The following is a 17,625-nucleotide window of genomic DNA, read 5'->3' on the forward strand; positions in this document are numbered from 1 at the left end:
TAACTGATACAAAATAGTTGATTTAAATAATTCTGGGGATTAACCAATAAAACAATATTCCTATGCACTCAAAATTAAATGTATACATTTAAAATCTCTCTTTAAATGACAGGTTTGAAACTGATGGAATGGAATATCAGTTTCTATATTCAAACAACAGTTGGTGGTGTTTTGGTTGTTCATCTAATTAGACTTCCTGGTCCATTGACAAGTGAAGAAACTAAAGATGCCACTAGCTAACAATGGGTAATGAACATTAAGGACTTCAGAGGTAAGGTATTTGATTCCTGTTACAACAACTTACTTATATTTGTGTTAACTGAATTTAATTGGAGTCACACTTAACAGAGCAAACAACTTGGGGAAGGAAAAAAACTGGAAGAGAGGAGGAAATTGAAAATAAAACCGTTTTAACATTATAATTTATATAATACCTAAGTGATAACAGTACACAAATATGCTAGTCTTCATCCAAAATTCAAAAACCCAATTTTCCCCCTACACCTTTTAAATGACAGAAATTGTAAGAAAAAAAACCCCAACAAACTCAAGCTATGCTCAATACAAATTTAGTCTAATTTTTTACATCATCCTGATCTAAAATGTTGTACAATGGTAAGAGATTTTCCTAATGGTAATCCTGGAGCTCAAGTGATTTTTGATTGAAAGGTTAAATTAAATCAATAGTTTGTATTATTATTGTATCCTAATATTCAATTTCTTTAAAAACTGGTATCAAGCACTAGACTGAAAGCAGCAAATGGGACATGGTTGCTAGCAAAGAATTGGGACTGTTAGAAATACTGCAAAGCACACAGGTAGAGTGCTGATTAGGAATAAGAGAAGGCCAAACCTTGAAGGAAGTGGATTTAGTTGAGCTGTAGAGCCCTAAGTGTGAGCATAAGCTTGTGGTCAAGATCAGGTCAAGCAGAGGTTGAAAACAGGAGGCTCATTATGGTATATAACCTTTACATTAGGCAGAATTGTAGGAGTTTGCCAAAGCCCGGCCAGCATTTTTAAAATCGTTTGATAAAATGTAGCAAAATTCAACAAATTAATCCAAACATTCAAGAATTATAGTCTCATACCCGTATGTATAAAGGAAAGGACTTAAACATAAATATAGACAATATTTAGATAAGGTAGTTACATAAATCATGACTTTAACTCTGAAATGTTTTGACAAAGAAAGATCGGAAGACAGGTAGAATCAGAGACAAAAGCCTCCATACATATAATAAGAGTCCTGAAGATTCTATGGAGAGACCTCAGAATGAAAAAAAAAAGAAAGCTGTAACAGACCATATCTATCTATCTATCTATCTATATTTGTATTTATATAAATATATAAAACCAGTTTGCTTAAGCCAAAGTGAATCTGGAGGGGATACATGTTAAGCCATAAACAGAATTAATATTAAATGAAAAAAGAAATATTTATACCTCTACTATCTGAGGATTATTTTAGATTGGATTATAATTGGATTTAGCCTCCAAAGCCTTTCTGGTTAGTTTGTTATTTAGTATATTTGCAGAATATGTTAACTGTCTTCCCGGATCATTCTGAAGATAAAGTGAAATAAGAGACACGGAAACATTTGGAAAACATTAAAGTCCCATTCAGATGTGAGCAATTACTGATATTTTTGTCAAAGAAAAGTGTATTTGGTAAGATAAAGTAGATGCTGAAGAAAATTATTATTATGGTCTAAAAGAAAATGTAATTATTTTGGCACTGTCTATACCATTGCTCTACTCTATTTGTATCTAGTCAAAGGTTAATTACATACTGATGAACAAATAATATATTTTTTTAACAGTCTGTCTGAAGCACATCAGCCTGATGAAATAATGACAGGATAGCTAATCGATTAATCAGTCAAAATTTTTCACTGATATTTGGCCACAGATTGATGACCAGGTACCCCATAAATTCATGATCTTTGACTTTCTAGTTCAGCTACTACCCCCCAAATTAAAGAAATAATATTGGATAGTTTCTTCTTTGGGGAATTTCTCATTGCTAAAGATAAGCCAGTCTTCACAAAAATCAATGATTAAATATCTTAACTTCCCACCACAAGTTTTAAGGGTTGTTATGGATGCAAAACCTTATACTTGAAAACAGAATAGTTCTTTAATTTTTATTTTCAACAACAGAAAAAAAGATGACAGGGTTCATAATATTTTGCAAATATTCTGCAAAATTAATGGGAATGACTCTTTTCCTATTCTCATACTTTAATTACTTGTTTCACATCTGTCTTCTCTGCCAGACCACAAATTCTGAAAGTGTTAAGGACAATGTCTTTTTTCACTGTTCTATCCTGTGTCTAATAACATGCCCTGCACACAATAGATGCTTAATGACAGAATGAATAATAAATAATTAGCATTTGCATAGTGTAATTACAACATACTTTTCTATTACCTCTCTCGTTTGATCTTCAAAAATAGTACTTATTCTATGAGTTTGACAGATGGGGAAGTAAAGGCTTGGGAAGATTTTAGTAAAGGCTAGTAAAAAGAAGTACTCAGAATAAAATGCATGAGGTAGAGGTGGCATCACTATTACCTTTCCCCCTCTAGAATATAGTGAAAAACTCAGGGGGGAAAAGGAAAACAGTTCTGTTTTTTTTCAGGAATTAAACAGATATTGTATACCATCTCCCAACTTCTGCCATTCCTTTCTATTTCGGGTGATAAATACTAAAGTTAAATATCGTTTAGGTACCAGGAATAAAATGTTTGATCCCATTCCCCTTAAGTCAATGGACCAATAAGCAAAACCTTTTCCATATTATCTTATGAATGAAAACTCCTCACATATCCTGCTATCAAAGAATGCTTCCATTAATTTACTGAGCTTCCACTCCACACACATTTTGCAATACCTAAGTTTTAAAAGCAAAATCCACAACAAACTCTCCAAGTTTTATCCACAGATTGTTAAGGAGCTCCTATTAGTAAAGAGAAGAGTCAGCCTTTTGTTCATAAAGGAAACGCTGAAATTCTAAACTGAAAACTAACCCCCAAGATGAGTATAGCTGAAAGACAAAGACATAACGAGGTTAAAACCATTTCAAGTAAAAGACAAAAATCATATATTACCTTTAAAAATATAATAGTTTATAACCAACAGTATCCAATTCTTCGTCTAGATGACCACAAATGTATCTAATACAATTTGATAAAATTGCTCTTTTAAAGCAATGACTCTAGAAAGCTAAAATATAACTAAATTCAGTGAGTGGGGCAATAAGGTTGAATAATCAGTATTTTCTTTGAAACCTAATATATATTTGGTAAAAATATGAAGAGTCACACCTCAACACTCATTAAACCTTTTATTATATATAATATGTAAGCAACCATGGGTCATTACTGCCCACTACACTGATCAGCTAAGCCTGTATGTCACGTGAAGGATTATTAAGGAAATGTAGAATTGATGAATGTTTTCACATAGAGTTTAATTATTTCTTTGACATTCAATTTTCTTTACAAGTCATTCTGTTCTTCACAGTTAACCGTTTCGCTGTTGGCGAACCGAATGAAATTTTTCTCCAGAATCTATTATAAGCACATTAACTCTTCATACTCTGAAAACTAGAATGTGTCACTTACTCTTTAAGAACTGTTTTTATTTTATTTGACAAATAACTAACAACCAAAAAAATCATATATCCACTTGAAACAATAAAGTCATAATTGAGGTACCCTTTCTTCCCAAACCACCCATGCTTTCCAACCCCCTCTTCCTCACTGTTACAAGCTGGTACATGTCATTCTTAAAATTTTACTTCTATTTAAAGAATCATTTCTATACTGACTTCCATACCTACACATTTATCCATCTAACTATAAACCTTTCATTAATGAAAAAGAATTATGTTACACATTTTAGTATGCAACTTTAATTTATTGAGGTGAAATTTCCATAATATAGAATTAACCATTTTAAAGTGAACGGTTCAGTACACTGAACCAGTACGGTTTAGTACATCTGCAATGTTGGGTTACCACCACCCTCTATCTGTCCATTCAAAGTAAAACCCCTTATCCATTAACCAGTTTCTGCCTATTTCCTCCTCCCCACCAGTCTCTGGAAACTACATTTGCATTTTGTCTCTATGGATTCATTTGTTCTAGATATTTCATATAAATGGAGTCATATAATTCATGACTTTGTGTGTGGCTTCTTTCACTTAAGCATAACATTTTGAGGTTCATCCACATTGTACTTTCACTCCTTTTTATGGCTGAAAAATATTCCATTGGATGTATATGCCACAATTTATCTATTGATGGACATTGGACGGTTTCCAGCAACTTTCTTTTTGCCCATAATAATATATTACAGACATTTTTCCAGGTTAATACATGCAGAAGGACCTTATTCTCTTTCTTTTTTGCACAAGTATTTTTTTAAAAAAAATCCCTGATAACACATCATTTCACCTATCTTCATATTTTGGTATGCATTTCTAAAACTAAGAACACTTTCTTATCTAACCATGATGCCATCATCACTCAATTATTAATGATTAAAAATACTGATTTTTATGCTTAGTGACATAAATTAGAGAAAGACAAATACTGCAGGATATCATCTATATCTGGAATCTAAAAAACAAAACTAGTAAATATAACAAAAAAGAAACAGATATTGAGAAAAACAGAGCTTACCAGTGGGGAGAGAGAAGAGGGGAGGGGCGAGATAGGGGTAGGGGATTGAGAGGTAAAAACCACTATATATAAAATAAATAAGCTACAAGGATATATTGTACAGCACAAGGAATATAGTCAATATTTTATATAAGTGTAAATGAAGTATAACCTTTAACAATTGTGAATCACGATGTGTACACCAAAACTTATATAAGTGTATATTATACATCAACTATACCTCAATTTAAAACATATACTGACTTTACTGGTTCTGTTTGTAATTTGAGGTATTAACTAAAGTTATGTTCAACTGTAGAGTTTAACTTAGTGATTTCTTGAATTTGACTTCCATTTAAAAATTTTGGGACTTCCCTGGTGGTCCAGTGGTTAAGAATCCGCCTTCCAATGCAGGGGACGCAAGTTCAATTCCTGTTCAGGTAACTAAAATCCCACATGCCACGGGGCAACTAAGCTCTAGAGACTGCGCGCCACAACTAGAGAGCCTGTGTGCTGCAACTACTGAGCCTGCATGCTCTGGAGCCCATATGCCACGACTAGAAAAGCCCGTGTGCTGCAAGGAAAGATCCCGCGTACCGCAACGAATATCCCACATGCCACAACTAAGACTCGACACAGCCAAATAAATAAATAAATAACGTCAAAAAAAAAAAAAAAGTAAAAGTTTCACACTTGCTTCAAAACTAAAGTGTTAGGTAACTTTTACCTAGGTGATAAATCTTGCCTTTATTCCTCTAATCAAGAAATTTCTACCCAAATTAGGAAATATAAAAATGTAACACAATTTACAATAATGATATTTTAATCAGTTTGGATGGTAGAAAAAGCAAGAGATCAATGAAGTAAATTTTACATTTATTTTGAATGCTGAATTTTCCAAGGTTTTCTGAAATAATAAAGCACTGCTGCTATTCATAATGGTGACCAGTGCTGCAGTATAATTAAAGAAATAGCAATGTCTAATTAAAAGCTGTTAACACTGCTATGCCTTGGGTCAAAACAGAAACTGGCCCAACCTAAATAAAGTCCAATACCATGAAAATAATACCATATACTTATATACCGCTTTATAGTTTTCAAACATTTTTACTTCTTAAAAAGGCATAATAAGCCAAATTACTAAAATACTGATACATTTATCCTATTAAAATCAATATATTTAAAAATATCTGCAAACATTCTAATTCCACTGATGTATGTAACAACCCACAGCAGTAGGACCAGCAAGTATTATTATCTCTATTCTATGGATAAGATAACTGAGGCTAACAAAAATATCTTTAACATCACGTAACTGTAAAATAGCCGAGTCATTCAGAAGAATGATTTTGTTAGTTAAGAACAGAAAAGAAAAAAATAGGTCCTCCTAAATCACTTTGTTAATGTAATATGAACATTTAAAAATTTAAATGATGATAGTTAATATTCTAACAGAGAAATCTGGTAAATAATAGACATATTTATAGTATATAAATAAATTGGTATCTATAATCTGTTTCACTTTAAGAAGAAAAATTCAAGTTTTTTTCTTAAACATTATGAAAACAGTTCTTGAATAAGAATTCATTTGTCAGATAATATATTATTTCTTAACATATCCTAGTATACAAGTACATATCTGAAGTTTCTGTGATATGGCAAATCATGTTTAATTTTGTTCTAAATGGTTAAAAGTAAATTTTGTGAAATAATTATATTTGTCCTAAAGCTAACATGTCAATATTCAAAGCACAGCAGTTTTTTTTTAAATTTATTTTTGGCTGCATTAGGTCTTTGTTGCTGCACGTGGGCTTACTTTAGTTGCCTTGAGCGGGGGCTACTCTTTGTTGCGGTGCACGGGCTTCTCATTGCAGTGGCTTCTCTTGTTGCAGAGCACGGCTCTAGGCACTCAGGCTTCAGTAGTTGTGGCTCTTGGGCTCTAGAGCGCAGGCTTGGGTAGTTGTGGCGCACGGGCTTAGCTGCTCCGCGGTATGTGGGATCTTCCCAGACCAGGGCTTGAACCCATGTCCCCTGCATTGGCAGGCGGATTCTTAACCACTGAGCCACCACGGAAGCCCCCAACATAGAGTTTAAAAGATGTCAGCCTCACGTATGAAAAAATTTTGTTATAAAATTTACATTAGATTAAATGCTACACCTGGTGCTAAAAAGCTTCTTCCTAAGCATTTAACAAGACACTTATATTGGTGACATTTTTAAAGATATAAGAAGAGAGCAGGTCTCATCATCAATTCTGATTACACAGAAGATTCATTTTTAACTAGGAATGGATAGCTCAGAAGGTTGACCAATAACAACTACAGTTCATTAACATCAATTTTCTAGTTGATGCTCATCAGTTGGTATTTTAGAAGATTTTACTTGAGAATATTCACAACATTAACAACAACAATAAAAAAGGAAGAAAAAACAGAAGGAAGGAAACAGACTTAGTGCTGCCCAATACCATCATTGCAAATCTTACCAAAGACTGAACAGGAAGGAGCCTTAAACCTTTATACCCCATAAGGTTCCTAAGAAATGTATCTGAGGCACACTGGCAGGGCAGTTATGAAATGATTTTTATTGCCACTGGCCATATTGTACCTGTTCTGTGGATAATTAGAGTCCTTCAGTTTCCAAAGCTGTCAATCTGGCACCTTTCACGAGCACTATATTCACTTTAAATAAAACAAACAAAACAAAATTTATAATTCAAAGAACAAAAGAACTAAAAACAGAAACTACAAATTGCAGCAACTTTATAGTTGTGATATAAACCAACAAATAAGAAAAGTAAAATACCAGTAATATCTTACATTTTGAGATTCTTTGTTTGAACGCTATATCACAACTTTATAAAGTTTAAGCCAGACAGTTTAGGTACTTTTGTACTATACAAGTAAACACTTATATTTAAAAATTTCTTCACTGTATCAGTGTTGAAAATTTTATATTACTTCATCTTGGTATTCAAATAGGTTTATAAATCTGCGCTTTACTATAGATTCCATACACACCCAATATTGTGTCCTAAAATGCCTGGATGGCTAACTAGGAAAAAATAGGGAAAATGTGTGTTCATAATTATTAAAAATAAATAAATAAATAAAACAATTTACATATATGCACCATACCTGCAGTTGACCATTTAATGAACTCAAGTCTTCTGCTTTCTTTTCTAAAGATTGAACCCAGACTTTTCTTTTTTGTCTGCATCTTGAAGCTGCTGCTCTATTTCTTTCCAGAAACTTCCTTCTTTTTTCATCAGGATCTTCGTTAGCTGCTCTTCTTCGACGACCAGTTGTATTTTGGGTCTGTGGAGTTGTGTGAGCTGGAGAAGCCTATAATAGACACAAATGAAAGTTTTTTATATTTGTACCTAGTGGTTAAATTAACACAGGCAGTAAAGGGTGGCAAAGGTGAGAGCCACTAATTTTATTTTCTAAGTCTCATTGTATACATCAATATTGTAGAGCAATGTGAAAATCACCCTGTGGTTTAACAAATTCCTTGAAATAAATGAGCATTGCTAAAACACGATTCTCACTAATTAACTATCACAGTGAATGTATTCTTTAAAGTTTGTATAGTATTTTCATTTTTATAGAAATAATACAAAGAAATTTAAAACGCAATACAAATGATCATGTACAGATCTTGTAGTTTTCCATCTTGTATTTTTCCAAGTGTACTTTTAAGCAAACATTGTGGTATTATTCAATCCTTTGATAATTATTAAGGTACTAAAATAAAAATAACTTCCTATTTAAATTCATTATGAGAAACCATGTTTTCTATGATATTTTTGAAATAAAAAATAGCATTAAATCTCTAAATTTTCTTTAAAAATTGGTTTCTCTAAAATTAAGGAGTTGAGAGTACATACATATTTTAGTGTATTCAGCTCTTCTTCAGTTTTTGAAATTTGGGATCAGTCTTTTTCTAAGGGTCAGGTTCATATAATTATTAATGCTCATTTTCCTGGTGGGTAGAATCCCAGAGTCTAGATTTTCATTTTAATTGGTCCCCCTGCCCTGCCAGATCAGCCAGAGACAGGAATCTTCAGTCACTAGTGATACAGTCCAGTGTGTAGGACTACAGAATAACATCTTCAGGCTTCTCACAAATCCCAAAATTGTGCCACACAACACTTGAATACAGGAGACAGTATATGAACCCTTAGAAATAGTGCAAAAGAAACAGCACTTTGTGGCCACAGACACATGATCCAAAGAAGCAGCCTGAAAAACCTCTACTTAATGGTATTTTAAAACGATGTGAACAAAAACTTCTATCTTCTCTTAATCTATACAATAAACAAAAATCTTAAAAACTTAAGATAAGTTCTGCAGGGAAATAACCTGAATTAGTTCTCACTCTACAAACTCCAAAAATCAAAGTTATCATTCCTTTTCCAAGTAACTAGCATTAAATATTGTGAGGGTTATTTCATTTATACTGTATTTTAATTGTAATTAAGATCAAGAATTAAATCAGATTCTTTTACCTATATAATTGCAATTAATCTTTTAGAAAAATCTTTCTATGGCTGGTTTCAAGAATGGTAACTTTGAAATATATTCTTTTATCCTCTTAACTTACTAATAGCAGGTGTTAAAATTTTACTGAATAGGGGAGAACAGTTTTTGTTTTTAATTGACAACTTGGTTACTACAGCAAAGGCTAATCACAGGTATTGTAAGCAGAAACTATTACAGAGTTATATTTGTATATCATTACCCCTAACAAGGATTTGAGGCTACTTAGAAGCATATATTTCTCCTTCTCTCCCTCATTCCAGTGATTCATTCATTCCACTTCATTGAAAAAAATACAGGAGCTATGCTAGTGATACAGCAGTGAACAAACAGATAAAAGTCCTGCCCTCATGGAGCTTCATTCCAATACAATAAAATATAAAGCTATAGATGAAAACTAGATCCAGGGAAACTACAGTTAGTATAAGAAAATAAATTATATTCATTTATTTTCTTTTAAATAAACATTTAAAGATGTAAAAGCCATACTAAGCTTACAGGCCGTACAAAGAAATAGCCATAAGCTGCATTCGGCTCACGAGCTAGTTTGCTAACCCCTGAATTATGACATGAGAACATACTCACTTTTCCCCTCTCTTGGCCCCTAAGTAAAGTTGCTTAGTGGATGACAACCACAACTACATTCCACTTTATCTTAAGTTTCACAAAGATAAAATACAGTAATCTAAATACCTATGCTTAGTAGGCAGTCTAAAAGTTGCTGTGTAACTGTGTTTCTTTAATTGGAAAGTTTTACTTTTAAATGTGAATATTCTTTAAGTAGAGAAGATAAAAGGTATAAATAGAGCTCTGAAACATTTAACAGAAATATAGTAATGCTTACTGTAGAAATATACTGCAGACATATAGAAATATCAATCATCTAATGGGCGGTAACAAATTAAAGATAAGTGAAAAGGGCCTCTGGTATAAATAGCTGCCATTAAGCCTATCTGCTCCTTTGGTGTATTTCACAAATGTTAATTCAAGAATCGTTTGACTTATATTAGTAATATAATACCTATATACATTTCTTGTTGAATACAATCAACAGAAAAAAGTTTTCTTTAAAAAGTATTGATGGACATTATGCCATGTCAAACCAACATACAGACACTCACAGAAACATTTACAGGGTGCCATGAGCAGTAACAATTGCTTGATTATTTTTACTTATTTATTTTTTGTATCAATACTTTTACATTGAACTACCTTTTCCTAAGGCTTTTTATACACTTTTGGAATAAAATTTTACCAGAAAATTTTTTTCAAAGCATATAGTCATTTAAGTTACACTGTGTTTGTTTGTTTTTAAGGATAACTGAACACTGAATGATAAAAACAACACACATACCGGAGTTTCTGTAGTGGATGTGGCTGGCTGTTGTAATGACTGTGGTCGAGATTCCTCTGATTGAGTCCTAACCAGTCCGCTACCATGACCTTTGACAGTATCGCCATTGGTAACTGGAGGATGTTGCTGGGTCAAAGCAGCTTTTAATCTCTGAAATGCAAACACCAATTTAAAAAAAACGTTTCCTGCTTTCCACCCAAATCCAACTCCCAGCATACTCTTTGGTTAACCAAAAGAAATTATTTGTTAAGGAATACATAAATACATTCGGCTTTAATATTAGTTTTGCTTTATCATATTCCACTGCATTCCTAAATATCAGTAAGACGAACAGGACCTTTGGAAAGTTTGCCTGAGTCTTTTTTGTCTAGTACTACTAGAGGGTTCTATACTTTGCTATTCCTAATTAATCAATTTTGAGAAAAGAGTGGAAACTAAAAACACTGTTGACTGAAAATAACTAGATTTGTTCAACTAAAATAAGCAAAACAAGCTAATTATGCATGTTTCACCTATTTTCTCCTACCCCATTCCTATATCCCATATCCCAGTCTTTTCAGGCTCTGCCTAGATTCTTAGACCTAAATATCTTCTTTTTCAGATTTGAGTCCATTTGATCTCTGCTTGCAGGTTTGATGTCACTGCTTACTTGGACAATGACCTGATGTTGCATTTTTTAGGCCATTGTACTGACTGTCAGACTGAACCTCCTGCTAGAACCCACAGCTGGGTTTGCCTCCCTTAGGTCTTCCCTGTCACCAGTAAGCAGACCTAGCTCCAAGTCTATCCCTTCTACTATGTTCCATTTTGCCAGTGAACTGCACCCAACTCACTGTCAGAGTATGGCAGATCTAGCGTTACAATGAAGCTCTAGACATTTATGGCTACTTCTTTAAAACAAAACAAAAAAAACACCATTTGAGTAAGGCTTATTATTCTATCAGCAAAAATATATGAGTATCCTATCTCCCCAACCAAACAGTAAGCTCTTTAAGAGCAGAGATTGCCTTTTATTTCCTTGCATTCCTTTTAGCAACTGGTACATTGATTTGCTACAGAGATGGACAACAAATATATTTGCTAATGGACAGAAATTGGTTTCTTTGAAAATGGCACATGGGATCTTTGGGGTGTTTTATTGTTATGCTCTATAAATATGAAATAATTAGCACAAAATAGTCATATTATAGTATCTTAGCAATGAAAGGGATCTCAGGGATCTGAGAGACCTGGGACTATTATTGATGATATTGTTCTTAATAACTCAGAAGTAGCCCTTGAGCTCAAAATATAGTTTTATAACAAAATCTGGTGAAGAGATATGTCATTACATTTTCCTAAGATCCACACTCAGGTGCACATGTGGCAGGGAGGGAGGTTACAAATACTGATATAAGAACTATGCTGCAGTCTACCCAGTGCTTCCCACACTTCCTAGAAGTCAATTAACTGCCTTGGTATCACATGCTAAAAACAGATTCTTGGCAACCTTTCCTCTCTTCTTTCCCTGGAAATAGCATAAAGGGGTAGATAGTAGAGAAGAGCTTTAGAAAAAGTCTCCCAAATGATTCTACTACAATTGTTTTCATTTATTCCAACTAAGAACAATTTAGAAAATTTGTAATTTCTTTATTTTCACCTATACATATCTTCTTACCATCTATAATTGATCCAGATCCCTTAAAAACTGAAGCACAGGACTTCCCTGGTGACACAGTGATTAAGAATCCACCTGCCAATACAGGGGACACGGGTTCAATCCCTGGTCCGGGAAGATCCCACACGCTGCAGAGCAACTAAGCCTGTGCACCACAACTACTGAGCCTGTGCTCTAGAACCCACAAGCCACAACTACTGAGCTCACAAGCCACAACTATCGAAGCCCACGTGCCCTAGAGCCCTTACACCGCAACTACTGAGCCCACGTGCTGCAACCACTGAAGCCCGCGTGTCTAGAGCCTGTACTCCGCAACAAGCGAAGCCCCGCTTGCTGCAAACAGAGAAAGTGACGCGTGGCAATTAAGACCCAACACAGCCAAAAAATAATAATTAAAAAAAAAAACAAGCATATATGAAAAGATCAAAATTTCCAATGAAGCAGTAATTCTAACTAGACAAGTGTTAATGGACATTTTCTACTGCTAATCATTGTAGATTCTGGGTATGATTTTAAAAACAAAGTCAGTAGTATAAAAAGTATTTTGTTGAGGTATAAGTTACATACAGTAAAATGAACTCTTTTTAGTGTACAGTTCTGTGAGTTTCAACAAGCACATACAGTCGTGCAACCACCCTCTACAATCAGGATACAGAACAGTTCTATTACCCCCCCCAAACTTTCCTCATGCTTCTTTCCTGTCACTCTCCTCCCACCCACAGCCCCTGGAAACCACTAGTCTGTTTTTTGATCCCCAAAGTTTTGCCTTTTCCAGAGTATCATATAAATGGAATCATACAGTGTATATAGCCTTTTGAATCTGGCTTTTTTCCTTTAGCATAATGCACTTGAGATCCATCCCTGTTGTTGCATTATCAGTAGTTTTTCAATGAGTTTCTAATAAACAGTATTCCAATTTTACAGATTAGGACACTAGAGATCATTTGCCCAAGGTCACACAGCCATTAAGCTAGTTAAAATCCTACATTTGAACATGGATCTCCTTAATTTCAAAGTGCACAGTTTTTCCATGGCACCATGTTACATATGTTATCCTACCAAAAAAAAAAAAAAAGGGAAAAGGAAAAATCAAGAAAGAAAAAGGAAAAAATTAAGGAAGATTAAAAATTAAGGAAGATAAGGAAATTAAGGCTGGATGGCTTGATGATTCAGAAGACAACCACAAGGGAATTCCCTGGCAGTCCAGTGGCTAGGACTCCATGCTTTCACTGCCATGGGCCCAGGTTCAATCCCTGGTCTGGGAACTAAGATCTTGCAAGCCACGCGGCATGAAAGACAATCACAAAGGATTAGGAATGCCAAGTCTGATACTGCAACTGCTAAAGTCCTGTCACTCCAGGATCAGGTATGTTTTTTCCATCTTTTCTGACTGAATACTTCTTTATGAATTGCAAATAGCACCACAATAGGTTAGTATATGTAATGTATACTGTATACATATTAGCATACATAATGTATACAGCTGAGAAGACACTTTATTGTTTAGAATTTAACTCTGCCTCAAACAATCTGTGTGACTCTGAACAAATCATTTCAATCTCTGAGTCTGTGTTTCCTTGTCTGTAAAATTGGAAACAATGGTAATTTCCTTGCAGGGATAAGGTAAAGATTAAATATAATATGCAAAATTACCTGATTCATAAAAGGATTTCTTAAGTATCAACTTCCTTACTTTTTTCTTTTTTAAACAATTATTTATTTTTGGCTGAACTGGGTCTTTGTTGCGGCGCACAGGATCTTTTGTTGTTGTGTGTAGGCTTCTCTCTAGTTGTGGCATGTGGGTTTTCTCTTCTCCAGTTGTGGCACACAGGCTCCAGGGTGCGTAGGCTCTGTAGTGATGTGTGGGTTCCAGAGTGCGTGGGCTCTGTAGTTTGCGGCACGCGGGCTCTAATGGAGGCACGTGAGCTCAGTAGTTGTGGCGTGAGGGCTTAGTTGCCCTGAGGCATGATGTGGGATCTTAGTTCCCTGACCAGGGATCAAACCCATGTCCCCTGCATTGTAAGACGGATTCTTTACCACTGGACCGCCAGGGAAGTCCCTTCCTTACTTTTTTCAAAAACAGCTATTGAGGCCTCTATTTTTTTAGCACAGGTGTCAGGGTGAGGACACCAAAGAATCAGGAAAGTTCCTATACTTTTGTATTTTCAAAATACACTTAGAGGGAAAAAAAGTACTTAGGGGTTCATCTTAAGGACTGGTTTAGCTTCAGACATATTTTATTATGGAAAATATATTCTCAAGACCATGTGACACACTGCATCTTTCAGAATCCAGGTCAGATTCCTGGTTGCTTTTTTTCTTCCTTCTTTTTTAAACAAGCAGAAATGACCACATTAGCAGCTAAGATCCAGGAAATTGGGACACTCATAACTGATGGGCTAATGTGGAAGTGGATGGATTAAAAATTAGGTAGGTGACCAAAGCAGTAGTTGGCTGTAATCAGGTAGGAATACTTAGGCTAAATGGTCAAAGAACTTAAAGTAAAAAGACAGGAGTCTGAAGGTATGGGTCATATAAACAGAAGGAGGAGGATCTGAGTGTGCATACTTATATCTTTTAAAAACCAATCTATATGGGGCTTCCCTGGTGGTGCAGTGGTTGAGAGTCTGCCTGCCGATGCAGGGGACACGGGTTCGTGCCCCGGTCCGGGAAGATCCCACATACCACGGAGCGGCTGGGCCTGTGAGCCATGGCCGCTGAGCCTGCGCGTCCGGAGCCTTCGCGTCCGGAGCCTGTGCTCCACAACGGGAGAGGCCACAACAGTGAGAGGCCCACGTACCGGAAAAAAACAAAACAAAACAAAACAAAACCCACCAATCTATAGCGTTAGGTGGGCTTCCATTTCTGCATATAAAATGTACATAAATATACATATTGGTTGAGATGTGAAGCTTGGTAAATTATGTGTTGGTAAAACATTTTTAAGTCCTTAGGTAGAAAACAAAGAAGAGCATTTAAAGTTTTATAGTGAAGAGCTTAACTCTTAGAATTAATGAAATACAGTAACTGCACCTAGGGGAGTCTGAAGTACATAAACATCACTCTCTTGAATAATCTTTAGTAGGGCAAGTTACTACCTTATAGAGCACTTAAAAGCAGCATTCATTATCCTCTCTTGACTGCCCTAGGGTATACAGTACTCATCCAGGGAGGAAGCTCTAATGTTTACTCCATGCTGTTACATTGATTACGATGGGTCTTACTTGGAAAAGTGTGCCACTGGGTACAAAATGTAAGAAAAAGGTTTTCAAGGGTTAATTAACACTGCTCTGAACTGCAGATTTTTTTTTTAGAACAGCAACAAAAACACACATACACTAAAAGAAATTACAGTGGGTTAGGTGAAGGAAGTTGTCATTATTCATATACATTTTACAATAAGGATATCTACAATCCACCCACATATATGTTAGAGATATTTTAAAGAAGGGCAACTATTTGGTCCTCCCCCAAATTAATGAAAACATATAAATATAATATTTATTTTACAGTAGAAATTTGGAGCTAATCAATTAGTCCAATTACCATCTTACAGATAAAGAAACTAAGGCCCAAAGAGTGAAGTTACTTCCCAGAAGCACAGAGGTAGTTATAAAAGAAACAGAGCTAGGACCAGAAATTCTGTCTGTTGACTCTTACTTCACTGAACAAACGTATTTTAAATAAAAGTTTTTCCAAACTAGAGCTTTTGTCTAATATTAAGTATTCTAAGTATATTTTAATAATCATTAAGAAGAGTATTAGACATTGGTCAGTCCATTACTAAGATCAAAATTTCTATCAATAGAGAAATCTAGTTAAGTAAATAAAGATTGAATACTCAGAGAAAGTAAGATTTAACAAGTCTATATTCTCTAACATGTACAATAAAAGCTAGGCATAATTTTAATTTTAAACTAAAGGTATACAGTGAAAGAAAACTAAAATCTTTATTACTACATTTCTAAGCAGACTTAGTGCTTTAATGTTTAGAGTTAAAATTTTAGTGTTGTAAAATTCAACTACTATGTTGAAAACTTTTTTCTTAGAGATTGTGTCAATTAAAGAGTAAATAGTCTGTTGTGCTGACCAATCTGACACTCATCTTAAGAGGTAATCTGCTAAAAATAATTTGTTATTCAAATTCTATGTTATATGTTGTACCCCTGAAAACAAATTTTATCACATCTGTCAGAACTTGGTAGGAAGAAACTACTCTATCATAGTTCAAAGAAAAAACACAATGTTCTCTAGAAACAATGTATGAAAAAGTCAGATCCATATTTCATATGTGCCACAAAAGCTCATCAGAGTAATAACCCTCCTTCTCTGGGGTGTTATCCTACCATCTGCTGCTCTATTACTTATCTTTATTTTGCAACTAATTAACAGCATAATCTTCTAAATTCAGCAAGTTAATTATCATTATTGTAGTCTTTGCAGCATCATCAGTCCTCGTGAAATCTTGTCTCCCCACCCCCAGAGAACATATGAAAATGAAGTACGTTGGGAGAGAGTCTGTTTCTTTGGAGTGGGCTCGTTAGGTGTTTGCTGATTAGCTTGGCGTGCAGAGGCAGGTCAGAAGAATTCTGCTGAACATGAGGTTCCATGCAGGGCCCAACTAAGTTAATGTAGGTTTCTGAACATTTGCCAAGATGCCCTCTGTCAGCGCTCAGTAGAAACCCCCTGCAGAAACCCTACTGGCTACCCACTGTGTGCAAAGATCTCTCTCAGTTTGTCACACAAGTCTTAAAGGAATGATTCTGGGGAATACTACTCAAATACTTTACTAAATCTTCTTAAACAAAACTCCTGGATGGTTAACATTTTCTTATTTAGAAGTTACTTTTTTTTTTTTTTTTGCAGTACGCGGGCTTCTCACCGTGTGGCCTCTCCCGCTGCAGAGCACAGGCTCCGGACGCACAGGCTCAGAGGCCATGGCTCACGGGCCCAGCCGTTCCACGGCATGTGGGATCTTCCCGGACTGGGGCACGAACTCGTATCCCCTGCACCGGCAGGCAGACTCTCAACTACTGCGCCACCAGGGAAGCCCCAGAAGTTACTTTTTGATTACAAATATTACATAGGAAATTTGTTTTATTAGAAGAGTAACACAGATAGCAAATATCTGTGGTTTAATGTGCTTAATGACCAACAAAACCCCTAAACCTAAATCTGGTGAGATCCAGTGAAATTTTGTGAAAATAGTAGATAATAGGAATTTTCCTAGAGTATTAAAAAATACTAGGTAATTTTGTATTTGTGGACCACCATATATATATATTTTTAAAAACTACGTGCTTACTTTTCCAAAGACTTAACGTTTTTAAAAAACAAAACATAACAAACACAACTTGTCCTGAAGAAATTTCTTTAGCAAAAAAGAAGGATCTTATTTAAATATT

General features: G+C 34.9%; 1 protein-coding gene and 1 long non-coding RNA gene across 5 annotated transcripts in view; one reads left to right on the top strand and one right to left on the bottom strand.

Moving 5' to 3' along the window:
- Nucleotides 1–8,023, top strand: part of LOC307187510 — a 47,886-nt gene extending 39,863 nt beyond the window's left edge. The window contains exons 3-4 of the long non-coding RNA XR_013828627.1: nucleotides 113–271; nucleotides 7,917–8,023. This is a non-coding gene — a long non-coding RNA (uncharacterized lncRNA). The remainder of the gene's footprint in view (nucleotides 1–112; nucleotides 272–7,916) is intronic.
- ATF2 (activating transcription factor 2) overlaps nucleotides 1–17,625 on the bottom strand; it is an 87,950-nt gene that overhangs the window by 9,762 nt on the left and 60,563 nt on the right. For all 4 annotated transcript variants that reach the window (XM_079923660.1, XM_079923657.1, XM_079923658.1 and 1 more), the window contains 2 exons: nucleotides 10,564–10,713; nucleotides 7,806–8,012 (listed from right to left, as the gene is read on the bottom strand). In XM_079923660.1, the coding sequence (XP_079779786.1) occupies nucleotides 7,806–8,012; nucleotides 10,564–10,713 (357 nt within the window). The remainder of the gene's footprint in view (nucleotides 1–7,805; nucleotides 8,013–10,563; nucleotides 10,714–17,625) is intronic.

Source organism: Stenella coeruleoalba (assembly GCF_951394435.1).
Source record: "Stenella coeruleoalba genome assembly, chromosome: 6".
Lineage (NCBI taxonomy): Eukaryota > Metazoa > Chordata > Mammalia > Artiodactyla > Delphinidae > Stenella > Stenella coeruleoalba.